Below are 27337 nucleotides of genomic sequence, written 5' to 3' on the forward strand. Positions count from 1 at the left end.
AGGCCTCTTGGGTGTACAAAAGAGGGTTATCCTGATGAAATTGGGACATATGGACATCGTAATCCAATAGTCCCTCTTTTATTACAAACTATTCCTCTTTTGGATGTGACGTATAGCTCTGTATAGATAAACTCATTGATTGGCTTAACATATTTCTTGCCCTCTACCTGTATAATACGCTGCTTTATGATGTCTTGTATCCAACAGTCTGCTGAACTGAGTGTGTGCTTTGGGATAGAGGAAATGATTCTTACATTTTAGAAATGTTGGGAGGAGTGTCAGCCTAGGAGCACAATGGATTGTTGTGACTGTATGTTCTGATTGTTGGGAGGAGTGCCAGCCTAGGAGCACAATGGATTGCTGTGACTATGTTCTGATTGTTGGGAGGAGTGTCGGCCTATGAGCACAATGGATTGCTGTGACTGTATGTTCTGATTGTTGAGCGGAGTGTCAGCCTAGGAGCAGAATGGATTTCTGGGACTGTATGTTCTGATTGTTGGGAGGAGTGTCCGCCTAGGAGCACAATGGATTGCTGTGACTGTATGTTCTGATTGTTGGGAGGAGTGTCAGCCTATGAGCACAATGGATTGCTGTGACTGTATGTTCTGATTGTTGGGAGGAGTGTCGGCCTATGCGCACAATGGATTGCTGGGACTGTATGTTCTGATTGTTGGGAGGAGTGTCAGCCTAGGAGCACAATGGATTGCTGTGACTGTATGTTCTGATTGTTGGGAGGAGTGTCGGCCTATGAGCACAATGGATTGCTGTGACTGTATGTTCTGATTGTTGGGAGGAGTGTCAGCCTATGAGCACAATGGATTGCTGGGGCTGTATGTTCTGATTGTTGGGAGGAGTGTCAGCCTAGGAGCACAATGGATTGCTGTGACTGTATGTTCTGATTGTTGGGAGGAGTGTCAGCCTAGGAGCACAATGGATTGCTGGGACTATGTTCTGATTGTTGGGAGGAGTGTCAGCCTAGGAGCACAATGGATTGCTGGGACTGTATGTTCTGATTGTTGGGAGGAGTGTCAGCCTAGGAGCACAATGGATTGCTGGGACTGTATGTTCTGATTGTTGGGAGGAGTGTCAGCCTAGGAGCACAATGGATTGCTGCGACTGTATGTTCTGATTGTTGGGAGGAGTGTCGGCCTATGAGCACAATGGATTGCTGTGACTGTATGTTCTGATTGTTGGGAGGAGTGTCGGCCTATGAGCACAATGGATTGCTGTGACTGTATGTTCTGATTGTTGAGCGGAGTGTCAGCCTAGGAGCAGAATGGATTTCTGGGACTGTATGTTCTGATTGTTGGGAGGAGTGTCAGCCTAGGAGCACAATGGATTGCTGCGACTGTATGTTCTGATTGTTGGGAGGAGTGTCGGCCTATGAGCACAATGGATTGCTGTGACTGTATGTTCTGATTGTTGGGAGGAGTGTCAGCCTATGAGCACAATGGATTGCTGGGACTGTATGTTCTGATTGTTGGGAGGAGTGTCAGCCTAGGAGCACAATGGATTGCTGGGACTATGTTCTGATTGTTGGGAGGAGTGTCAGCCTAGGAGCACAATGGATTGCTGTGACTGTATGTTCTGATTGTTGGGAGGATTTTTGGCCTATGAGCACAATGGATTGCTGTGACTGTATGTTCTGATTGTTGGGAGGGGTGTCGGTCTATGAGCACAATGGATTGCTGTGACTATGTTCCGATTCTTAGATGTCAGAATCCCCAGGAAGATGAATAAAAGGAACAAGAGGGCAACACTTTATGGTTAAGAGGGCAACACATGAACTTCCTCCAGGTCGCATTGTTATCCATCCTTTCCTTTCTTATTTTGTTTCACTAATTGCAAAACACATGTACTTATGTATTAACAAGCAGCAATAAGAGTGATTAATTTACCAATGCTTATCGCAGCGATAAAAAAAATCTCAAATCTCCACAATTTATTAGGGATAAGGGTTGATTTACCGATTCACCGGGCCAGCCTCTGGCGATATGCCCATGTTGTGTCTAGACAAGATAACATTTTAAAAAAATAAATAATCATATTTAAAAACTGTGCCGTGTCGTATGGGATCTGATGATGCATATTGTGTCATCATAAACCAACCACCCGTTGTGTGATGACGCATATAACGTCACGCCCTCTGCATTCACCCCTCGGACTGTACAAAATTAGATTTCCTTTTGCGGTAATGAGATTTTGGAAAAAAGAGGTGAAGTGGGCACATTTTTAGGGACATTCTTTGCTGGAGGAGGAGCACCTGGTCGTTTTTACTCCCCTAAAGGGTTGATGAGACATATACACTTTTGCCCATTGCTTTCTTCAGATTTTCCCACTTCTCCGTATACCCGGGCGTGCATCTAGTTTGTGGAGGTGGCCCCTGGGAGCGGAGAGCAGGGGGGCCACTTAAGGCCATTCAAGGGTGCAAAATAAAAATGTGGCTTTGCGTGTAGAGTGCGCACTCACAGATGAGGTCCACTGCATGTATTCATGTGTATTTCTATCACCTCACATAATTTAAGCAGCCATTTACAATGCTGGAAAGAATATTTTGGAGAAGTGTTTATATAACATTTATTCTGATTCTTCTCTTGCAGCACAAACCTGCATCATTCTGTACTTCGTCCTGCTCTTCACCCGGTTTTGGATCATCAGTGTGGTATATGGAATATGGTGGTTCATAGACTGGGACACCCCCAGCCAGGGGGGCAGGAGAAGCCCCCTTCTGCAGAAGAGTGTAGTGTGGAGATACCTCAGGGATTATTTTCCTATTAAAGTAAGTGAGCTCCTGTTTTACGTTATTACAATGATTTATCACTGGAATGTCAGGGCTTTCATTGTAGACTTAATGGAGGAACATTCAATCTCCTGCACAATCCTGTCACTTCCAGTTCCGCAACATCACCCGTATCAGACCCTTCCTCTCACAGGAATCCACCAAAATTCCACTCACTGATCATTTCTCGTCTCGACTACTGCAACCTCCTCCTCAGTGGCCTCTAGCTGCAGCTAGACTTATCTTGCTCTCGCACTTTTCCACATCTGCCTCCCCACTCTGCCAAGCCTAACACTGGGTACCCTTCCCCTACAGAATCCTCTTCAAACTCCACACCCTGATGTACAAGGTCCTCTCCAACTCCACAGCTCACTACATCTTTAACCTCATCCACATATTTAATCCCCCCTGCCCTCTCTGGTCGGCCAATGACCATCACCTTTCCTTCCCTCTGGTCACTTCATCTCACTCCCATATCCAAGATTTCTCCCGTGCTGCCCCCCCCCTCCCTACTGGAATAACCTCCCTCGTTCTATCAACTATCCGCCAGCCTCTATATCTTCAAATGGTCATAGAAAACCCACCTGTTTAGAGAAGCCTACCAGTCCTCCACGTAACCATCTCAGCATGTAGTATACCTCACCCTCTTTCATCCTCCATCTCTCCGACTCTTGTTTGTTGCCCTCAGATCCACTTACACTGGCTCATCCCCATGTGTGAACCGTTTGTCTGCCCCTTTCCTATTAGATTGTAAGCTCTACTGAGCAGAACCCTCTTCCCTCCTGCTCTCATTACCTATAACGTTTGCTCACCAGCTGCACTGCGCACCTCCTCTTTGGGCGCTCTGCCCATTGACTCCACTCCATCTCATGATGGAAAGTCTTATATCATCACTTGTAAGTCCCTGCTTCTACTACATTAGGACCACCCCACACATAACCACCATAGTCCTGACCTCCCCTGTTCTCCTAGGAGAATTGGTAGAGTCCACAGACTGAGGCAGGACCTCACTGATTGGCCAGATTCAGCAACGTACCTCAATCAATGCAGAATGTGGGCATCATAAACCATTGTCGTGATTTGATGAGTATATACCATACACCTTTTATTTGTCTAATATAATTATTAAGGGATGAATGTCAATGGGGGGGTGAATTTGGGATCACTGTGCTTTAATGTGAGAGAAGAAGAGGGCAACTTCAATGCTACATACAGTATATATGGGGTTACGAGTCTCACTAGACAATGAAAATAGCTATAAGATGCAGTACTGGAGAAGCCCATGTGACTGTAATGGGGTGTGGGGAGTTAACATTATTTCCATCATCATGCGGGCGGGGCATGAATATGATGGTGGAAGGGGCTTGGTGACATCATTCATATAATCAAGTGGGGGATTATTTGCAACTCAAGCAACACATCCTTACCCCATACTTGCCTACTTTTAGGCACTGAAGTTCGGGAGATCCCAGACAGGGGGCGTGACTAGAGAGCGGGAGGGGGCGGGGCACGGTCAATCACGTCATTTTGGCCCCACCCCTGCATCGGAAATTATGTTTTGATGTGAGGGGCGGAGCAAAAATTACGTGATTCACCGCAAATCGCATTATATTGGCCAGGTATTTGCCAGATGTGGGAGACTTGCCTGCTCTCCCGGAAGTCCGGGAGACTGACCCAGTTTCGGGAGTCTCCCAGACATTCCGGGAGAGTTGGCAAGTATGCCTTACCCCTTTCTGGGAGTATTGCCTGCTCTCCTAAAACTCCCGGAGGTCAGACATTAATCGGTAAGCCTTCCGGACAGCTCAGGAGTATAGGCAACTAGGCTGTAACCAATAGATCTAACTACAACATCTGCTAAAGCAAAATAACCTGTTAGACCTTGCACACATGATGCTTTATTTTAAAGCAGATAATGAGCATTCTGAAAGATTAGTAAATGCGCTTTGGCACTCATAATCCCATACAAATCAGGTCTGATAAGGGTTAATGCTCAGTAAAATACAACAGTTCTATGGTAACGCTGATGTAAGGACATAGTACAATGTGCTGCAGGGAGACTCTGAGTTGCTTTAATCATCTGATATATAACTTTACAGAATGCACTATCAAAGGACAAAGTACAAGGTATGTACCAGGTCTTATTCTACATACTGTGCTAGTGCAACTACTGCACAGAGAACAGTGTAGGTCATTAAGGTTGTGTCCTGGGTAATATAACATCTACACTGCCTTCTTGTGGTCTGCTTTACAAACTGCAGAATTAGTAACGTTCCTTCTGTATCCTAAATCACCTCATCGTTCCTTAACTATTGGCACCCTATGTGAACTCCTAGGTTCACCTAATTGTAGTGCTGACCCTGTTCAGAGCGCTATCCCCGTTGATCAAGTCCAATCCAGAAATCATCTCTTTATTTAATGATGAAAACCAGCTAGTGACAGCGATAATAGTATTACCAAAACTTCTTTGTCTCCACAACTTTGATGAAACTTCTCGATGAGTCAATAAATGCAAACAAAAGTCATCGCTAACATTCTAATCTCATATTGCATATCATTTATAGATGACCCTTTATGGATATTTTACTGCTGATATCTTTTTAGAATCGCGTTGTAACGACACCATAGACTGGGAAGAAACATGCAGTTGGATGAACAATGACAATGAAATCATACTGTAATATAACTCTAATTTAACCATCTCACAGCAGTATCATACCTGCTACATAGACTGTGTGATTGCGCTCACTGTGTGACATCACCATCCAATCACACACTAACCAGCTACATAGACTGTGTGACTGCGCTCACTGTGTGACATCACCATCCAATCACACACTAACCTGCTACATAGACTGTGTGACATCACCATCCAATCACACACTAACCTGCTACATAGACTGTGTGACATCACCATCCAATCACACACTAACCTGCTACATAGACTGTGTGACATCACCATCCAATCATACACTAACCTGCTACATAGACTGTGTGACTGCGCTCACTCTGTGACATCACCATCCAATCACACAATAACCTGCTACATAGACTGTGTGACATCACCATCCAATCACACACTAACCTGCTACATAGACTGTGTGACTGCGCTCACTCTGTGACATCACCATCCAATCACACAATAACCTGCTACATAGACTGTGTGACTGCGCTGTGACATCACCATCCAATCACACACTAACCTGCTACATAGACTGTGTGACTGCGCTGTGACATCACCATCCAATAACACACTAACCTGCTACATAGACTGTGTGACTGCGCTCTGACATCACCATCCAATCACACACTAACCTGCTACATAGACTGTGTGACTGCGCTCACTGTGTGACATCACCATCCAATCACACACTAACCTGCTACATAGACTGTGTGACTGCGCTCACTGTGTGACATCACCATCCAATCACACACTAACCTGCTACATAGACTGTGTGACTGCGCTGTGACATCACCATCCAATCACACACTAACCTGCTTCATAGACTGTGTGACTGCGCTCACTGTGTGACATCACCATCCAATCACACACTAACCTGCTACATAGACTGTGTGACTGCGCTCACTGTGTGACATCACCATCCAATCACACACTAACCTGCTACATAGACTGTGTGACTGTGCTGTGACATCACCATCCAATCACACACTAACCTGCTACATAGACTATGTGACTGCGCTCACTGTGTGACATCACCATCCAATCACACACTAACCTGCTACATAGACTGTGTAACTGCTCTCACTGTGTGACATCACCATCCAATCACACACTAACCTGCTACATAGACTGTGTGACTGCGCTCACTGTGGCATCATCATCCAATCACACACTAACCTGCTTCATAGACTGTGTGACTGCTCTCACTGTGTGACATCACCATCCAATCACACACTAACCTGCTACATAGACTGTGTGACTGCGCTCACTGTGTGACATCACCATCCAATCACACACTAACCTGCTACATAGACTGGGTGACTGCGCTGTGACATCACCATCCAATCACACACTAACCTGCTACATAGACTGTGTGACTGCGCTGTGACATCACCATCCAATCACACACTAACCTGCTACATAGACTGTGTGACTGCGCTGTGACATCACCATCCAATCACACACTAACCTGCTACATAGACTGTGTGACTGCGCTGTGACATCACCATCCAATCACACACTAACCTGCTACATAGACTGTGTGACTGCGCTCACTGTGTGACATCACCATCCAATCACACACTAACCTGCTACATAGACTGTGTGACTGTGCTGTGACATCACCATCCAATCACACACTAACCTGCTACATAGACTATGTGACTGCGCTCACTGTGTGACATCACCATCCAATCACACACTAACCTGCTACATAGACTGTGTGACCGCGCTCACTGTGTGACATCACCATCCAATCACACACTAACCTGCTACATAGACTGTGTGACTGCTCTGTGACATCACCATCCAATCACAAACTAACCTGCTACATAGACTGTGTGACTGTGCTGTGACATCACCATCCAATCACACACTAACCTGCTACATAGACTATGTGACTGCGCTCACTGTGTGACATCACCATCCAATCACACACTAACCTGCTACATAGACTGTGTGACTGCTCTCACTGTGTGACATCACCATCCAATCACACACTAACCTGCTACATAGACTGTGTGACTGCGCTCACTGTGTGACATCACCATCCAATCACACACTAACCTGCTACATAGACTGTGTGACTGCGCTCACTGTGTGACATCACCATTACATTCCGAAGTTCAGTGTCAGTCATTCCATCCTATGGGGAGAACATCGTAGGAAAATGATCTTAGATCCCTCTCTGCAGCGTTACTGCTCCCCTCTGCGTAGTTTTATGTAAATGGCACCTGCGCATGCATAGCTGGATTAAGGGGAGGGGCACAGGGGGCAGAATCCCCAGGAAGGGCCCCCCGCTGCCTGGGAGGAGAGATGCTGCTGCATGTTTTTATTAACTTTCTATTTCACCTCCCCCTTTCCCCCGCCCGCAACACCCCCCTCCCCCCATGAGCGGAATGGAGGGGGTGCCGCGAGCAGGGAAGGGGGGGTGAAAAAGAAAAAAAAAGAAACACCAATGGTGGTCAGTGGCAGCAACAGGCAGCCAATCGTGAGGCTGCCTGTTGCTGATTGGCCTCAGACAGGAAGTGCTCATTTCACTTCCTGTATGAGCAGCGCGGAGTGATGCAGCAGAGAGCAAGGTACGTGTGTGTATTTGTTGACACGGGGGCTTGTGTCAGCCTAATGTGTGTGAGGGCAGCAGGGGGCTTGTGTCAGCCTAATGTGTGTGAGGGCAGCAGGGGGCTTGTGTCAGTCTGTGTGTGAGTGCAGCAGGGGGCTTGTGTCAGTCTAATGTGTGTGAGGGCAGCAGGGGGCTTGTATCAGTTTAATATGTGTGAGGGCAGCAGGGGGCTTGTGTCAGTCTAATGTGTGTGAGGGCAGCAGGGGGCTTGTGTCAGTCTGCGTGTGAGTGCAGCAGGGGCCTTGTGTCAGTCTAATGTGTGTGAGGGCAGCAGAGGGCTTGTGTCAGTCTAATGTTTGTGAGGGCAGCAGGGGGCTTGTGTCAGTCACTGTGACATCAGCATCCAATCACACACTAACCTGCTTCATAGACTGTGTGACTGCGCTCATTGTGTGACATCACCATCCAATCACACACTAACCTGCTACATAGACTGTGTGACTGCGCTCACTGTGTGACATCACCATCCAATCACACACTAACCTGCTACATAGACTGTGTGACTGCGCTCACTGTGTGACATCACCATCCAATCACACACTAACCTGCTACATAGACTGTGTGACTGCGCTGTGACATCACCATCCAATCACACACTAACCTGCTACATAGACTGTGTGACTGCTTTCACTGTGTGACATCACCATCCAATCACACACTAACCTGCTACATAGACTGTGTGACTGCTCTCACTGTGTGACATCACCATCCAATCACACACTAACCTGCTACATAGACTGTGTGACTGCGCTGTGACATCACCATCTAATCACACACTAACCTGCTTCATAGACTGTGTGACTGCGCTCACTGTGTGACATCACCATCCAATCACACACTAACCTGCTGCATAGACTGTGTGACTGCGCTGTGACATCATCATCCAATCACACACTAACCTGCTACATAGACTGTGTGACTGCGCTCACTGTGTGACATCACCATCCAATCACACGCTAACCTGCTACATAGACTGTGTGACTGCGCTCACTGTGTGACATCACCTTCCAATCACACACTAACCTGCTACATAGACTGTGTGACTGCGCTGTGACATCATCATCCAATCACACACTAACCTGCTACATAGACTGTGTGACTGCGCTCACTGTGTGACATCACCATCCAATCACACACTAACCTGCTACATAGACTATGTGACTGCTCTCACTGTGTGACATCACCATCCAATCACACACTAACCTGCTACATAGACTGTGTGACTGCGCTCGCTGTGTGACATCACCATCCAATCACACACTAACCTGCTACATAGACTGTGTGACTGCGCTCACTGTGTGACATCACCTTCCAATCACACACTAACCTGCTACATAGACTGTGTGACTGCGCTGTGACATCACCATCCAATCACACACTAACCTGCTACATAGACTGTGTGACTGCGCTGTGACATCACCATCCAATCACACACTAACCTGCTACATAGACTGTGTGACTGCGCTGTGACATCACCATCCAATCACACACTAACCTGCTACATAGACTGTGTGACTGCGCTCACTGTGTTACATCACCTTCCAATAACACACTAACCTGCTACATAGACTGTGTGACTGCGCTGTGACATCATCATCCAATCACACACTAACCTGCTACATAGACTGTGTGACTGCGCTCACGGTGTGACATCACCATCCAATCACACACTAACCTGCTACATAGACTGTGTGACTGCGCTGTGACATCACCATCCAATCACACACTAACCTGCTACATAGTCTGTGTGACTGCTTTCACTGTGTGACATCACCATCCAATCACACACTAAACCTGCTACATAGACTGTGTGACTGCGCTCACTGTGTGACATCACCATCCAATCACACACTAACCTACTACATAGACCGTGTGACTGCGCTCACTGTGTGACATCACCATCCAATCACACACTAACCTGCTACATAGACTGTGTGACTGCGCTGTGACATCACCATCCAATCACACACTAACCTGCTACATAGACTGTGTGACTGCGCTGTGACATCATCATCCAATCACACACTAACCTGCTACATAGACTGTGTGATTGCGCTCACGGTGTGACATCACCATCCAATCACACACTAACCTGCTACATAGACTGTGTGACTGCGCTCACTGTGTGACATCACCTTCCAATCACACACTAACCTGCTACATAGACTGTGTGACTGCGCTGTGACATCACCATCCAATCACACACTAACCTGCTACATAGACTGTGTGACTGCTTTCACTGTGTGACATCACCATCCAATCACACACTAACCTGTTACATAGACTGTGTGACTGCGCTCACTGTGTGACATCACCATCCAATCACACACTAACCTGCTACATAGACTGTGTGACTGCGCTAACTGTGTGACATCACCATCCAATCACACACTAACCTGCTACATAGACTGTGTGACTGCGCTGTGACATCACCATCCAATCACACACTAACCTGCTACATAGACCGTGTGACTGCGCTCACTGTGTGACATCACCATCCAATCACACACTAACCTGCTACATAGACTGTGTGACTGCGCTGTGACATCACCATCCAATCACACACTAACCTGCTACATAGACTGTGTGACTGCTTTCACTGTGTGACATCACCATCCAATCACACACTAACCTGCTACATAGACTGTGTGACTGCGCTCACTGTGTGACATCACCATCCAATCACACTCTAACCTGCTACATAGACTGTGTGACTGCGCTGTGACATCACCATCCAATCACACACTAACCTGCTACATAGACTATGTGACTGCGCTCACTGTGGCATCATCATCCAATCACACACTAACCTGCTTCATAGACTGTGTGACTGCTCTCACTGTGTGACATCACCATCCAATCACACACTAACCTGCTACATAGACTGTGTGACTGTGCTGTGACATCACCATCCAATCACACACTAACATGCTACATAGACTGTGTGACTGCGCTCACTGTTGCATCATCATCCAATCACACACTAACCTGCTACATAGACTATGTGACTGCGCTCACTGTGTGACATCACCATCCAATCACACACTAACCTGCTACATAGACTGTGTGACCACTCTCACTGTGTGACATCACCATCCAATCACACACTAACCTGCTACATAGACTGTGTGACTGCGCTCACTGTGTGACATCACCATCCAATCACACACTAACCTGCTACATGGACTGTGTGACTGCGCTCACTGTGTGACATCACCATCCAATCACACACTAACCTGCTACATAGACTGTGTGACTGCGCTCACTGTGTGACATCACCGTCCAATCACACACTAACCTGTTACATAGACTGTGTGACTGCGCTCACTGTGTGACATCACCATCCAATCACACACTAACCTGCTACATAGACTGTGTGACTGCGCTCACTGTGACATCACCATCCAATCACACACTAACCTGTTACATAGACTGTGTGACTGCGCTCGCTGTGTGACATCACCATCCAATCACACACTAACCTGCTACATAGACTGTGTGACTGCGCTCACTGTGTGACATCACCTTCCAATCACACACTAACCTGCTACATAGACTGTGTGACTGCGCTGTGACATCACCATCCAATCACACACTAACCTGCTACATAGACTGTGTGACTGCGCTCACTGTGTGACATCACCATCCAATCACACACTAACCTGCTACATAGACTGTGTGACTGCTCTCACTGTGTGACATCACCATCCAATCACACACTAACCTGCTACATAGACTGTGTGACTGCGCTCACTGTGTGACATCACCATCCAATCACACACTAACCTTCTACATAGACTGTGTGACTGCGCTCACTGTGTGACATCACCATCCAATCACACACTAACCTGCTACATAGACTGTGTGACTGCGCTTACTGTGTGACATCACCATCCAATCACACACTAACCTGCTACATAGACTGTGTGACTGCGCTCATTGTGTGACATCACCATCCAATCACACACTAACCTGCTACATAGACTGTGTGACTGCGCTGTGACATCACCATCCAATCACACACTAACCTGCTACATAGACTGTGTGACTGCGCTCACTGTGACATCACCATCCAATCACACACTAACCTGCTACATAGACTGTGTGACTGCGCTCACTGCGTGACATCACCATCCAATCACACACTAACCTGCTACATAGACTGTGTGACTGCGCTCACTGCGTGACATCACCATCCAATCACACACTAACCTGCTACATAGACTGTGTGACTGCGCTCACTGTGTGACATCACCATCCAGTCACACACTAACCTGCTACATAGACTGTGTGACTGCGCTCACTGCGTGACATCACCATCCAATCACACACTAACCTGCTACATAGACTGTGTGACTGCGCTGTGACATCACCATCCAATCACACACTAACCTGCTACATAGACTGTGTGACTGCGCTCACTGTGACATCACCATCCAATCACACACTAACCTGCTACATAGACTGTGTGACTGCGCTCACTGTGTGACATCACCATCCAATCACACACTAACCTGCTACATAGACTGTGTGACTGCGCTCACTGTGTGACATCACCATCCAATCACACACTAACCTGCTACATAGACTGTGTGACTGCGCTCACTGCGTGACATCACCATCCAATCACACACTAACCTGCTACATAGACTGTGTGACTGCGCTCACTGCGTGACATCACCATCCAATCACACACTAACCTGCTACATAGACTGTGTGACTGCGCTCACTGTGTGACATCACCATCCAATCACACACTAACCTGCTACATAGACTGTGTGACTGCGCTCACTGTGTGACATCACCATCCAATCACACACTAACCTGCTACATAGACTGTGTGACTGCGCTCACTGTGTGACATCACCATCCAATCACACACTAACCTGCTACATAGACTGTGTGACTGCGCCCACTGTGTGACATCACCATCCAATCACACACTAACCTGCTACATAGACTGTGTGACTGCGCTCACTGCGTGACATCACCATCCAATCACACACTAACCTGCTACATAGACTGTGTGACTGCGCTGTGACATGACCATCCAATCACACACTAACCTGCTACATAGACTGTGTGACTGCGCTGTGACATCACCATCCAATCACACACTAACCTGCTACATAGACTGTGTGACTGCGCTGTGACATCACCATCCAATCACACACTAATCTGCTACATAGACTGTGTGACTGCGCTCACTGTGTGACATCACCATCCAATCACACACTAACCTGCTACATAGACTGTGTGACTGCGCTCACTGTGTGACATCATCATACAATCACACACTAACCTGCTACATAGACTATGTGACTGCGCTCACTGTGTGACATCACCATTACATTCCGAAGTTCAGTGTCAGTCATTCCATCCTATGGGGAGAACATCGTAGGAAAATGATCTTAGATCCCTCTCTGCAGCGTTACTGCTCCCCTCTGCGTAGTTTTATGTAAATGGCACCTGCGCATGCATAGCTGGATTAAGGGGAGGGGCACAGGGGGCAGAATCCCCAGGAAGGGCCCCCCGCTGCCTGGGAGGAGAGATGCTGCTGCATGTTTTTATTAACTTTCTATTTCACCTCCAGCCAATCGTGAGGCTGCCTGTTGCTGATTGGCCTCAGACAGGAAGTGCTCATTTCACTTCCTGTATGAGCAGCGCGGAGTGATGCAGCAGAGAGCAAGGTACGTGTGTGTATTTGTTGACACGGGGGCTTGTGTCAGTTCAATGTGTGTGAGGGCAGCAGGGGGCTTGTGTCAGTCTGTGTGTGAGTGCAGTAGGGGGTTTGTCTAAGTCTGTATGTGAGGGCAGCAGGGGGCTTGTGTCAGTCTAATGTGTGTGAGGGCAGCAGGGGGCTTGTGTCAGTCTAATGTGTGTGAGGGCAGCAGGGGGCTTGTGTCAGTCTGTGTGTGAGTGCAGCAGGGGGCTTTTGTCAGTCTGTGTGTGAGTGCAGCAGGGGGCTTGTGTCAGTTTAATGTGTGTGAGGGCAGCAGGGGGCTTGTGGCAATGTAGTGTGTGTGAGACCACAAGGGGCTTGTGGCAATGTAATGTGTGAGGTAGGTAGTGGCTAATTAATGGGTGTTATTTTATTTGGGGGTCGATGGTGGGGCAATTTAATTTAATAGTGGGGTTGGTGCAGACTTATCAATGTAGGGTGGGATGATTAATTTAATATTGGGGTGGTTTGGGCGCTATTAATTATAAGTGTGTCAGAGTTTTTGAAAAAGGATTGCTATTATTTAAAAGTGAATGCACGTTATTTAATGTTTGGTAGGAAATTGGTTTATTTAATAAATGTGATTACTATTAATTTAATGTTGGGTTTGTTTGGGGGCAATGGGTCTTTTTATTAAAGATGAATAAAATTTTCTTACAGTCGGGCTGGTTACAGAAAAGGGGCACTATTAATAAAACATGAATCGTTTTGATTTAATGTCGTATGTGCATAGAGGCAGGGAGGCCTACTGTGTTCACTCATTGCTGATATTTCTATATGTCATGTACCTATTCTATTTCCAAACAGGGAACCAACATTCCAGGATCTAGACAAGCACAACTGAGCTTAGGACCCAAGCGGCAGCAACAAGTATTGAAAGCGGGAAGAACAGGTAGGAGAGAGCAGGACATTCTGCCAACTGTCCTGATTCTGGTGGGGCAGTCCTGAGTTTTGGGACTGACCCACTCAGTCGGGACTTTGTCCCGACTACAGGGACAGTTGGGAGGTATGTCCCACTTCACACTGCTCTACTCATGAAGGGGGAGCTGCCTGCACCTAACAGTAGTGCACACAGTATTGTCTGTGTATTTGTCTAAAACAATTGCCATAGTACACACAGTGGCCTAGTGGTTAGCACTTCTGCCTCACAGCACTGGGGTCATGAGTTTGATTCCCGACCATGGCCTTATCTGTGTGGAGTTTGTATCTTCTCCCTGTGTTTGCGTGGGTTTCCTCCGGGTGCTCCGGTTTCCTCCCACATTCCAAAAACATACTGGTAGGTTAATTGGCTGCTTTCAAACATTGACCCTAGTGCATGTCTGTCTGTCTGTCTCCCTCTCTGTCTGTCTGTTTCTGTGTGTGTGTGTGTGTGTGTGTGTGTGTGTGTGTCTATATTAGGGAATTTAGACTGTAAGCTCCAATGGGGCAGGGACTGATGTGAATGAGTTCTCTGTACAGCGCTGCGGAATTAGTGGCGCTATATAAATAAATGATGATGATGAAAGTGCCCCAGGCCCCCCAGAGCCTTAAGCCAGCTCTGTGTGCATGCACATCCCACAGTAAAGGCTCCAGGTCAGAACCCGGAGTCTTCAGTAATAAAAGTAATTGCCGGGACAGTCTCCTATCAGAGTTACTGTCCTGACATGACTTGTTTATTAAATTTCCCAGAAATGTGATTTGTCTTCGTTGCGATGACAGCATAATTAACGGGACAAACCCCAGTAATTATTATTATTAGTATTAAAGAAATGTCTGTGCTGTAAAATATCCATAATCACCACCTGTAAAAAAAATATAGGAACATTTCAGCAGTTTCAAACATGACCACTAGGTGGCCCTAGGGTCCTCTCTGTGAATATACCAATCTCTTATTGTGTTTCAAGAAACCATTAAAGATTTCACCTTTTGCTCAATTTTGTTTGTTTTTTTCATTTGAAATGTGCTTCACCTTCCTAGATTGATTAGTCATTTTGCTGCCAAAAATTTGCCATTGACAGAGTTTGTTATCACATCACCCAATATAATATAACCCTAACAGTGTAGGTTGTGCTGGCAAAAGCTTCTCTGTGTCTTTGGTTTCTTAATAACAAGGGGGAAAGCATATTAAAATAGTGTTTATGTTTTAAAAAAAAAATCTAAATTTTTATTTTCATTTTTCCCCACATTTGTGGATTTGGGGCAGTATCACATAGGTAAACGTAGATTCACTTTTTTTCATAATATATGCTATTTCATAAATACCAGTGGTAAGTGATTATCTTATCCATAATAAAATCATACTTAGCAATGCGATGGCGGCTAATAATGACTAATAGGCCCCAAAATGTCAATAGTGATAACCTCTGAGGCTGAACATATATCAGATATAAGGTGCATGACTAGATTCATTCATCATAAAATGGTTTACACACAGTGCGGTTATTGAGTGGTTTACTGTGTCAGCACTAAGGCAGTGGCAGAACTAACATTGCATTTACAGTAGGTGCAGTTTCCACTGAGCCACAACTAGTAGAAGTCTATTACAAGTTATTGATTGATAGTCAGTTCTGCACCTAAATGCAGTGTTACGATAAGAGCTCTATTGTCTATAGGGAAGCACAGGGCTGCCTCCAGAAATTGTGGGGCTCACTGTAAATGTAAAAGGCAGCACGGTGGCTCAGTGGTTAGCACTTCTGCCTCACAGCACTGGGGTCATGAGTTCAATTCCCGACCATGGCCTTATCTTTGAGGAGTTTGTATGTTCTCCCTGTGTTTCCGTGGGTTTCCTCTGGGTTTCCTCTGGGTGCTCCGTTTTCCTCCCACACTCCAAAAACATACTGGTAGGTTAATTGGCTGCTATCAAAAATTGACCCTAGTCTGTCTCTCTGTCTGTGTGTGTGTGTGTGTGTGTGTGTGTGTGTGTTAGGGAATTTAGACTGTAAGCTCCAATGGGGGAAGGGACTGATGTGAGTGAGTTCTCTGTACAGCGCTGCGGAATCAGTGGCGCTATATAAATAAATGATGTTGATGATGATGATGATGATCTCACCCACCTTCCTTCTCGCACTCCACCCCCATTTTTAAAATATCCTCTACCTAACATATGCCCCCCCATTCTGTATTTTACTTTTTATATTACATGAAAATACCAATGTTGGGTTTAATGCGGGGCTCTCATCTATCACAGTTTTGGAAATCTCTGAGAATATTTATTTTCCCAGCGTTCAGCCCACGGCTGGATATGGATTAACAGAAGCAGCATTGATGTAAGTGCTGCATTTGGCATTTACGATAGAGATTTCATGGCTGTTACAGACTGAGCAGCTTTGTTTCACATTCCCAGTTTTGTTGAAGTGATGGGAATCGTACGTAGCTAAGTGGGCAATTGGCGACTTACCATAACCTGCGCCTGCCCCTTATCCGTCCTCTGAAACGGGTCTGGGGAGGAATAAATGACACACACAGGTCTATCCTGATCACACAGCCGCTGGGGCATCTGCAGAAGGGCTCCATGTGGGGGGATGTATCAATTATCCTTGATGTCCTTGTTAGGATTCCTCACCAAGGACAGCTGCATTGGGTCCATGTGTAACACTGCAGACAGACTGTACTTGCTGTAATACACAACGGAGAGGATAGGGGAGAACAGCAGTACACAACAGACACCAAAAAACAGGCAATACAACTGTCCCGATTTCAGAAGGACAGTCTCGAATTTTGGGCTCTGTCCCGCTGTCCCGCCCAGAGATACCTAATGGGCAGCCCTCTGTGGCCATGCCTCCATCATGACTTGGCCACACCCCCATTGTGACATAGCCACACCTCCTGCCCCGCTGCTGGAGACTTGCATGTTGGGATGTATGCAATTGGTATTACAGGGCGCATATTCATCTTTCTGACTTGCAGCTAGTTTGATGGAAATATTGCAGTAACAATGGTGGGCATGTATCTGCAAACGTTGCTTAACAGGAGGGGGCACAATCCCTGGGGTTTAGTGGTTATAGGGTAGCAGACCTAGTGCATCGAGAATATGGCCACAGCCTCTGGGCCTGAACTGGATGGGTGCCCACAAATGATAGCCTGGCACTCTTGACTGCCTCCTCGGCTCTGAACCGAGATGCAAGGTTCTCACAGGCTCTTAGGCCTGAACTGTGTGCCCAAGCTAGGCTCTAAGCCTAGTATATTGCAGGACAGGCTTCCAGCCTGAATAACTGTGGCCTCAGCGGTTGGTTGGGTGCCCTGGCCATGGATTGGTTTAGATTTGCTGTCACCAATGCCGGGGAGCGGAATTACCTGCGCTGGATCAGAGGTCTGGTTAGTTGAACCCTCTTCTTTTCTTCGACTCCTGGCTGGCTCCAGTGCTGTCCTCTTCTTGGCTCTTCTTCCCCAACCACATCATGGGCATGGGTCAGTGGCGGATCCAGGGGGGGGGGGGGGGGGGGGGGCGATCGGGGCGATCACCCCCCCTAGCAGGGGCTTGCTGCCGGCGGCTGCACACTGTGCAGGTCCGTTCAGCAGTGACAGTGTGCTGCCCGGCTGCTCTGATTGTGTTTTAAACACACTGTCACTGCCGAGCGGACCTGCACATACTGTGCAGCCGCCGGCAGCCTTAGAAATTAGAAAGGGGGCGGGGCCTAAATCGCCCCCCCCTAACATCGCCCGGGGTATAGCAAAAGTCTGGATCTGCCCCTGGCATGGCTCCAGGGAAACTCACTTCTAAAACTCTGCAGGTCATTTACTCAGGGACACAGCAGGAAATCCACTTTGGTCCCCCGGTATGCCTTGATTTGCAGAAATGTTCCCAGATTTCTATCAGAGCGCACATAGTTTGTGGAGGAGCGGAAGTTTGCACTGCATGAGGAAAAGAGTACGGCAAAGTTTGGGCATTCTTCATAAAGTACGGAGAAGAGGCACTGATATGCCCAGCTTTGTAATGCGATGTGAAAACACAATTGTATCTTGTGGAGCACTTGTGCACTTGGTCATTTTCACGCTAAAAAACAACTTACATTTTGCGCTATCTCAATTTGGAATTTTGATGTGACAATTACACCTTTACACAGTGCGCCTCTTCAGATTTTCCTGCCTCTCTGCACTCCTAGACACACTTCTAGGTTAAAGATCTAAGTTCTACACCCCAGTTCATTTTGCATGAATGAGTTTTGATGTGACCCGAGGGTTCTAATATCACCAGGTCTAACATTTTAATATCTGCGCAATTTTTAGAGCAGATTGTTCACTTCGTGTTCTGCGATCTATTTATTATATAGCAGCGGTAACAATCAACTGCAAATCTCAGAGATACATAACGCAGTACCGCTGCTACTTACTATACTAGGGCTGCTCTCGGAGCCTCAGTGAAGACCCCCCTGCTCCATTAAGCACTTTTATTCATCACCGTATGAAGTGAAATGCCGGCTTCACAGGACCCCATGGACCAGGTAAGCTGACACAATCCCGAGATGGCGTTAGTTTGCAGCAAAAAGGAATAGTTTTCACCATTTGATAAATTCATCACATCACATTTCTCCTGCAGTAATGTAGGCTACTGCAGGAGACAGCTCCAAATTCTCCCGTGTTGACCCCTTTATAAATGAAAAGAAACACTGGGACACGATGCCTGAATCCAGCTTGTCCGACAACAACAAAAACATAAGGCAGCAAACCACAGCCTTTTCTACAACACTCAGAAAATAATAATCCACTTTAAAAACGCAAGTCTTATTTCCTGTTTATACCGTGTGCCATTCCTGAAATAGTGACGTTAATTCATTAATTACCAGGCTACAAAGGCTGCGGATTTGTGACATGTTTTTGCTTTCAAGCTGTGGCCGGAAAGCTTATTCTCTATATAATTGATTATTATCAATGAATTCGGGCCGGCTGATTGGGGCTGTTGGTAAACACGGAGCATAAGTCTGGTCACAAGTTTAGCAGAACTTGAACAAATGGCTTTAGCGATGCTTTGGCTCGTATGCAAACATCACATCTAAGATCCTTATTACGTAATCTGCTCAACGTTGAGGGAATCGTCAATATTCAGGGACACGTTGCCAGACGAGGATTATAAGGACATTGATTGACACGAGTGTAGCAGGTGTTAACCCTGTTGATGCTTGTAAATTTAAACAATGCCACCTGCCATAGCAGTGCTGAGTAATCCGTGGTGCTTCTGCCCAGTATAGAGCCCTGTGATATCCAGACCATAAGCCCTATCTAGACTTACAGTCTTAGTATAAAACGACACAGAAAAGATAGGGGTCTATTTATCACTGGTAGCTTGTGAGCGACAATCAGAATCATTTTGTATCGCTGTACGAAATCTCTATCCGGCGAAATCTCTGATTTCTCCGTCATTAAACCCCTGTTAAATTTAAAGAAGAGCTGCGACGGCCAACAACGGATTTCTCCAGGCTCATCGCAGCTTAGTGAATAGACCCAATGTGACCTAGCACTGTAAAGATACTAGAACGATATTCCAGCACTATGCAGCAGTATGTTATATACCCTCACCTGTCCCAGCATCCTTAAATTTGCAGCAGTTTGGTGGACTTTCCCACTTGCCCCAAAAAAGCCCCTGAGACCAGAGCCAAAGTAAAACCCCATGGGGTCAAAAGCAACATACTGGTTTTGGCCTCATTCCCCCATTTGTCCAAAAAATGAAAACATGAACATAGTTTAGGGTAATCTGAGCGCTATGCAGGAGCTTAGGTTGCCTAACGGATGACCGGGTTATGCCGGAGACCTTGAATTTTTGCCAGACGGTGATGTAATCGTGTCAAGGCTGGGGATAGAGCATACTTACCAACTTTTTAATCTTTCCCTCTGGGAGATCCCTGAAGAGAGGTGGGGTGTGAGGATGGAGAGGGGCGTGAGCTGCAGCGGATTGCGCCATTTTGGCTCCGCCCTGAGACGCAACGAGGCAAAAGTGTCATTATGCCACGGGGCGGGGCTAAAATGACGAGATTCACCGCAAATTACGTCACAGAGGTTTCTAATCCTGCCCACTTCAGTGGGAGAGAGTCCAGGAGACCTACCCGGAATTCGGGAGTCTCCCAGACATTCCAGGAGAGTGGGCACATATGGGATAGAGTGACCACTATATCACAGTCCAGTATCCAAGTCATTCCTGCTTTTTAGCTTTTGATGGACCCTCGTACATGACCCCCTTCCCCCCAGCACAGTTCCGCTCTCTAACTCTCCACTTCACGTATTATTGCAGTTGCTGGTGCTGAATTAATTTTAAAAAAAACACCTGGTGACTTAATTTATTCTTGCACTTATCCTTCTCATTAATTAATTAAGTGGGGAGTTTGTTTTGTACTCTGCGGAAGAGGTCTGCCTCGAGAATTCGGAGGGTAGGGATATCGTTTATATATTAAGACATTATAGAAATGTCCTTATTAGTTCATGTGTTAATGATCATTTAGAGATTTGTTTGCAGTATTTATCACTAGAGATGAAAAGGCTTCCTACATTTTGCAGAACAATTTGAGTAACAACAATTTGAGTAATTATATTATTAATAATAATAATAATTAATAAAAAAAAAATATATTTTTTTTTTCTTCTGTCAAAACTTTTTTTTATTTAATGTCGGGTTCGGAACTGGAACTGGCGCCCCCCAGAGGAGATTGGCGTACATTACACACACTTCCCTCATGTTTGTATAAAGAAAACAGCTGCAGTCAGGATAAAGGTTGTAAGTCCTTCCAAATTAAATATTTTTTTATTGATGTGTCCCCAAAGTGGCCACGTTCCAACGTATTACACAAATCTGCCGAATGATTTCACTCATCTTTGTTCATCAATCATCCATTGCTATCAGAAATTGACCCTAGTCTTTGTCTGTTTGTGTGTGTGTGTGTGTGTGTCTGTGTGTGTGTGTGTGTGTGTGTGTCTGTGTGTGTGTGTGTGTGTGTGTCTGTGTGTGTGTGTGTGTGTGTGTCTGTGTGTGTCTGTGTGTGTGTGTGTGTGTGTGTGTCTGTGTGTGTGTGTGTGTGTGTGTGTGTGTGTGTGTGTCTGTGTGTGTGTGTGTGTGTGTGTGTGTGTGTGTGTGTGTGTGTGTGTGTCTGTGTGTCTGTGTGTGTCTGTGTGTGTGTGTCTGTGTGTGTGTGTGTGTGTGTGTGTGTGTGTCTGTGTGTGTGTATCTTTGTGTGTGTGTGTGTGTGTCTGTGTGTCTGTGTGTCTGTGTGTGTGTGTGTGTGTGTGTCTGTGTGTGTGTTAGGGAATTTAGACTGTAAGCTCCAATGGGGCAGGGACTGATGTGAGTGAGTTCTTTGTACAGCGCTGCGGAATTAGTGGCGCTATATATATAAAAGATGATGATGATGATGATGATAGCTGTATTTACAAAGAAGGGCGGTAGTTGATACAAGTAAGGAAGACCTCTACCCACCAGTAATACTATGCCCTAAGACCACTCCACCCCAAATGGATGCTGACCGCCCAGAGCTTTGCCAGCTGTCACTTTGGGAGTCAATTTGGGATATTTCGACACCTCCATGATCTTTGACATCCAATCAGAGCTCAATGCATAAAGGTGTCCTGAGATCTATAGTTCAATATTCTCCTGCCTTCTATATAGAAACTGAACTCCTGGGTGACTTCTAATACCCGTTGCAGGTGCATAATACCATATATTACTTTAGCATAGAATACACAGGATAAGGATGACCATTATGGTAACGCCTCCATTCCGCTACCTTCCATGTGCGATTGACACCATGATGACCCCCTCCTTGCCCCCCGGTGGATGAACACAGCTTACATCACCTTCATATTACCGCTAAAATCCCACTAAATCATCTCAGCCACCTTGGTAAGTCTGACCACTATTTTTAGTAAGGTGGCTGAGATTGTTTCACTGAGACTTGTCCTGTCAGTGACCCATAAGACTGAAATTAGATTGCTCTATGTAATCCATAAGTCTAATCCATGAGCGTTAAACAAAACCACTCAGTAAAACATATGTCAAGTAAAAGCCACCCTGCAATTAGTAACCTCGTTAGCTGCTGGTTAAAGGTCAGAAATGACAGACAGAAGGGAACAGGTAGGAGGATGTATTGATGTGGGGAGAACGATGATTAAAGAAACAGACGGCAAAGAGTTCAGGTGCCGCGGAACCACAAGATCCAGAATGTCCTGGGGGGGGGGTGACTTGTCCCAGCTTCCCTAGGGCTTCAAGAATTCTACAGTGAAAAAGCCGGACACTCCTACAACCTGGGGTTTGCCCAGTCCAGAAACTAGACCCCACACATCCTTACAGATCTCAAATAATATAAAACAGTTATAGGACCCGATTCCAACTTTTCCTGTTGTTTTGGGTACATCAGGGGCCTGAGACATTAAGGAGAGCAAAGCATCAAAAAGGAGTAACTTTGTACCTGGGCAAAACCATGTTACATTGGAGGGGGAGGTAAATGTAAAATGTGGGGACAGATTTATAGTTGGGGTAGAGCATGTCCTAGATCAACTTTACATTTCAGTGTAACAATAAAGCTATCAAGTATTTGTGGGTTACATGAAAAACAGACAGAGTATTTATCTTATGTGCAAAATAATTTGCACCCCTTGCATTGTAACATTGGTCCAAAAGCAATCTTACTCCCTTTTTTTTGCTTTGCTCTCCTTAATGACTGAGGCCCCAGGAGTTTAAATGATGGAGAAATAAGTTTTGGGCCATACTTGCAGACATGTGAGACCTCCCTTCTGGGAGGGGAGATATCACTGGCGATTTCTGGGGTGTGGCCAAGCGTCATTTGGCTCTGCCCCTTAAATGGACACAACCATTCAAGCCTATCAGAGCAGGGGGGTGGGGAGGGGGCATGATCACTCGTGAATCGCAAACAGAACCAAAACAGTTTAAAATTCAGTTAATAAATAATTAAAAAATAGACAGCCCAACTTCCCCCTTCCAAGACCTGAAACAGCCACAGCGCCCATATTAATTTTACGTGGCCCTCTGTGCCGTCGGGTACCTCAGTAAATTTCTGAGTTAGGTTACTCTCAGCTCTTCTCAGAGCCGCCGAGTCGTGTTTGAATCGGTGGCAGATCTTGGAGAGGTTTATCAGGGGTTGGTCTGGGAGATACCCCCATCCCGACTCACAATAAATGACTGGTGAGTACTCACACGCACCAGGAAGACAGAAAAAGCCATTAGGTATGTTTATGAGATGACCAGGTAACTGAAGGGCCAGTAATTTAATCAATAAGAAGGGAAAATAACTCTGTCCTTGAGCAAAGATAAAGTTGCTGAGATAACGGAAGCCGAGAAATGTAAATAACAAGTAATAATACAGTAGAACGGCTTCAGTGCAACAGATTAGTTGAAGAATAACACAGTGATGATGCCATCTGGTAATCACATGCGGCAGGAGAATCAGCAACAACATAGATAATAATGGAAACATTGATGACAGTAATCTATATCAATATGCATAGAAAGTATTTTCTCAGTAATCTGAGATTTTGGGTCAGATTGAGGGGGTATTTTTCCCTCCTCTCTGCTGCACGCATCCGGCTGCAGACTGTGGAGTCATTAGCAATAAGCAAACAGCATAGCCGGGTGAAAAATCTGATTTTCCACGTTCATGATGTCTTTGTGTCTACTCTTCAGCTCTGCACCTTATAATGGCTGCAGACACGGGAATCCGAATGCAGATTAAACACACACACAGCATTCTAGGGGGTAAATGTATCAAGCTGAGAGTTTTCCGGCGGGTTTGAATAAAGGAGATGTTGCCTATAGCAACCAATTAGATTCTAGCTGTCATTTTGTAGAATGTACTAAATAAATGATAACTAGAATCTGATTGGTTTTTCAAACACGTCGGAAAACTCTCAGCTTGATACATTTACCCCTAGATGTCTTCATAAATGTACACTGCATCATGCATTTAAACTAATCACGGCGCAGGCTTGCAGTACGTCATACTACCCAACTGTTCTGACTTAGGTGGGACAGTCCCGATTTGAGGAGTCCCGCCGTCTTGCAAGTTAGGTATTTTGTCCTGATTCTAGGACAGTGGGGAATTATGTCCCACTGAAGGGTGCCCCTTGGATGCCAGCGCGGGTACCTTAGCACACCGGGAAGGGGAGAAGGGTGGTAAGTTTCACAGTTAGGGCAATCTCACTTCTTGCTCTCAAACGCGCCTCCACACAAGTCGTGTTCCTTCTTTAGGGTCGCAGATCTCTCCAAAGTCTACCAGGGGTTGAAACGCCTGTCAGGCTTCCTACAAATGATTTGCGGCACTGTCAGGGGGGAATTGGCCAATTGGCATGGTGATAAATAGTGGGCAGGATAGAGTGGTTCCATTTCTGATGATTTCTTTAGGACAAAGTGGTTAAGATCAATGTAACCATGAAGTGGATCACAGGACATACAATGTCACTATATAAGTGCAAGTAGAAATTAACTGAACAATAGAATGCTACTTCAGCACGGAATAGAGACAATCAATGATGACAACATTGATAACAATAACACTAGATAGAGAAACGGCAGTAGCATTGGTGAATTGGAAGGCGCACGATGCTTGCTAAAAACTCTCTATTAGTCTCTTAGAATTGTCCTGTGTATTAATGCCAAAAGTCTTAATTAATGCCTTTGCTAAGATCACTGGTCAGGAGTGGGTATAAAGAGGGCGATACTTTTAAATAAACCTGTGGGCTCACACCTTGAAATGGAAAATGTTTCATGTGAAATGGAAAAGCTAACATGGAAAGGCTAGCACGCCATGAATGAGATCTCTGGGTATACACTCACCCTCTCAGTTGTAGAAGATGAGGTTACAGCATAGATTTTTGGAAGTCTTTGCAACAATTATTATTAACAATTATGATGAAGAAGATAATTACTGTAAAAAGTAATACTAAGTATTTTGTTACTGAAGACAATGAAGAATATTACTCTCTCTCCCTGAAAATAATTCTGGTGGGAGTAGATCTCATAGTAACTGATATGCGTTCTGGAGAATCTTTATACATGGATCAAAGGCCTGGATGGATCTTCAGTGACTATTCTCCATAGGCTGTAATGTGGTAGTAGCAATAGCAGCAACAGGCAACTGGAACAATGGAAATAAAACACAATATTTTGAAATCAACTGGAACAATTCTGGACTCCCTCTGCGACTTTGGATTGGACCAGGACTCTTTCTTGATCTCAGGATTGGTCCTGGACTCCCCTGGATATCGGTACTAAACCAAGACTCAGTTGGTTCCTCCCGAAGCTTGTACTGGATCACTGGCAGCTTACTCTCTGGCAATGACATAATGCCCCCTGGAATTAATAGCTCTTTCACCGAGCCTGGCAGCTTTCCCTAGTATCCTGGCAGCTATACCTGAACGAGTGCAGCTTTCATGGTAAGGTTGTATCTCTCTCTCTGACAAACATGCACCTTTCCCTATGAGACTTTTGGCTCTCTCTAATGGATTAGTGGTCCTTCTCATCTCATACATACTCTCTATGCTGTGGTTGCTCTCTATGTCTTTGCATTGCTCTTGTCCCCACAGTACTCACTCACTCACTCACTCGCATTGACTTCTCTCATTCTCAGGCTTAGTGGATGTGTTAGTTCTGATGGTGGCTCTCATGAAGCGTGGCATAACCCCATGGCCATATCTTGACAACATCTTGGTTGTAGCGAGTTCAAAACAGGTCGCTCAAGATATGACATCACAGGTGATCCTCTTTCTACAGCAACATGGTTGGGTAATCAACGTGGCAAAAAGTCATTTTGTATCCTTGTAGCGACTCCTGTACCTAGCCGTCCAGATAGACACGATAAAAGACAAAGTGTGTCTTTCTCAGGAAAGATTCTATATGTCACATCATATAACAAGAAAAGAGAATTTCTCACTGAATGGCGATAGGATTCAGCTTGTGTTACAACCCTCTAATAACAGTCACATTTACTGTTAACAATAAATATTCGGCAGAGTGTAGTGGGGATTGCACGGGCGCTTCCATCTGCTGGTGCGGGCCGGGGATTGGTGGCACGCAGAGTGGTGTACAGAGGCTGGTCTTGTGTCAAGATTTTCTCGTGGATTCGCATGGGAATCTTGACCGAAGGTGCCTGCTGACCCCCAGGAAGGGGAGGAGGGCATGTGGTGGATGGTTACTTGTTAAGTGCATGGGACAGTAATGGAGGTCCAGTGGCTGGTTCCATTGTTGCTTTGCTCACAGCGGATGACTGGTTCGGGGGATGTTTTCCTTGGCCTGAGTTGTCCTCCTTTCCCCCGATTCTAGGGGGGAGTGTGCGGTGGGGGCTGCTTTCCTTTGGACACGTCTGTTATTGGGTGTTGGTTGAGTGGGCGCGGTACATGCTCGATCCCACGGATGGATGGGTATTTTAAGATATATCCTTATCTGTGTGGAGTATGTATGTTCTCCCCGTGTTTGCGTGGGTTTCCTCCGGGTGCTCTGGTTTCTTCCCACACTTCAAAATCATACTAGTAGGTTAAATGGCTGCTATTAAAATTGACCTTAGTCTTTCGGTCTGTGTGTGTGTATGTTAGGGAATTTAGACTGATGTGAGTGAGTTCTCTGTACCG

At 45.9% G+C, this 27337-nt stretch overlaps 1 protein-coding gene across 1 annotated transcript in view; it reads left to right on the top strand.

Moving 5' to 3' along the window:
• Positions 1–27337, top strand: part of MOGAT2 (monoacylglycerol O-acyltransferase 2) — a 65334-nt gene that overhangs the window by 17142 nt on the left and 20855 nt on the right. Inside the window, exon 2 of the mRNA XM_075198558.1 lies at positions 2601–2779. Coding sequence (XP_075054659.1) covers positions 2601–2779 — 179 coding nt within the window. The remainder of the gene's footprint in view (positions 1–2600; positions 2780–27337) is intronic.

The sequence above is a fragment of the Mixophyes fleayi genome, chromosome 2, assembly GCF_038048845.1.
Source record: "Mixophyes fleayi isolate aMixFle1 chromosome 2, aMixFle1.hap1, whole genome shotgun sequence".
Classification (NCBI taxonomy): Eukaryota; Metazoa; Chordata; class Amphibia; order Anura; family Limnodynastidae; genus Mixophyes; species Mixophyes fleayi.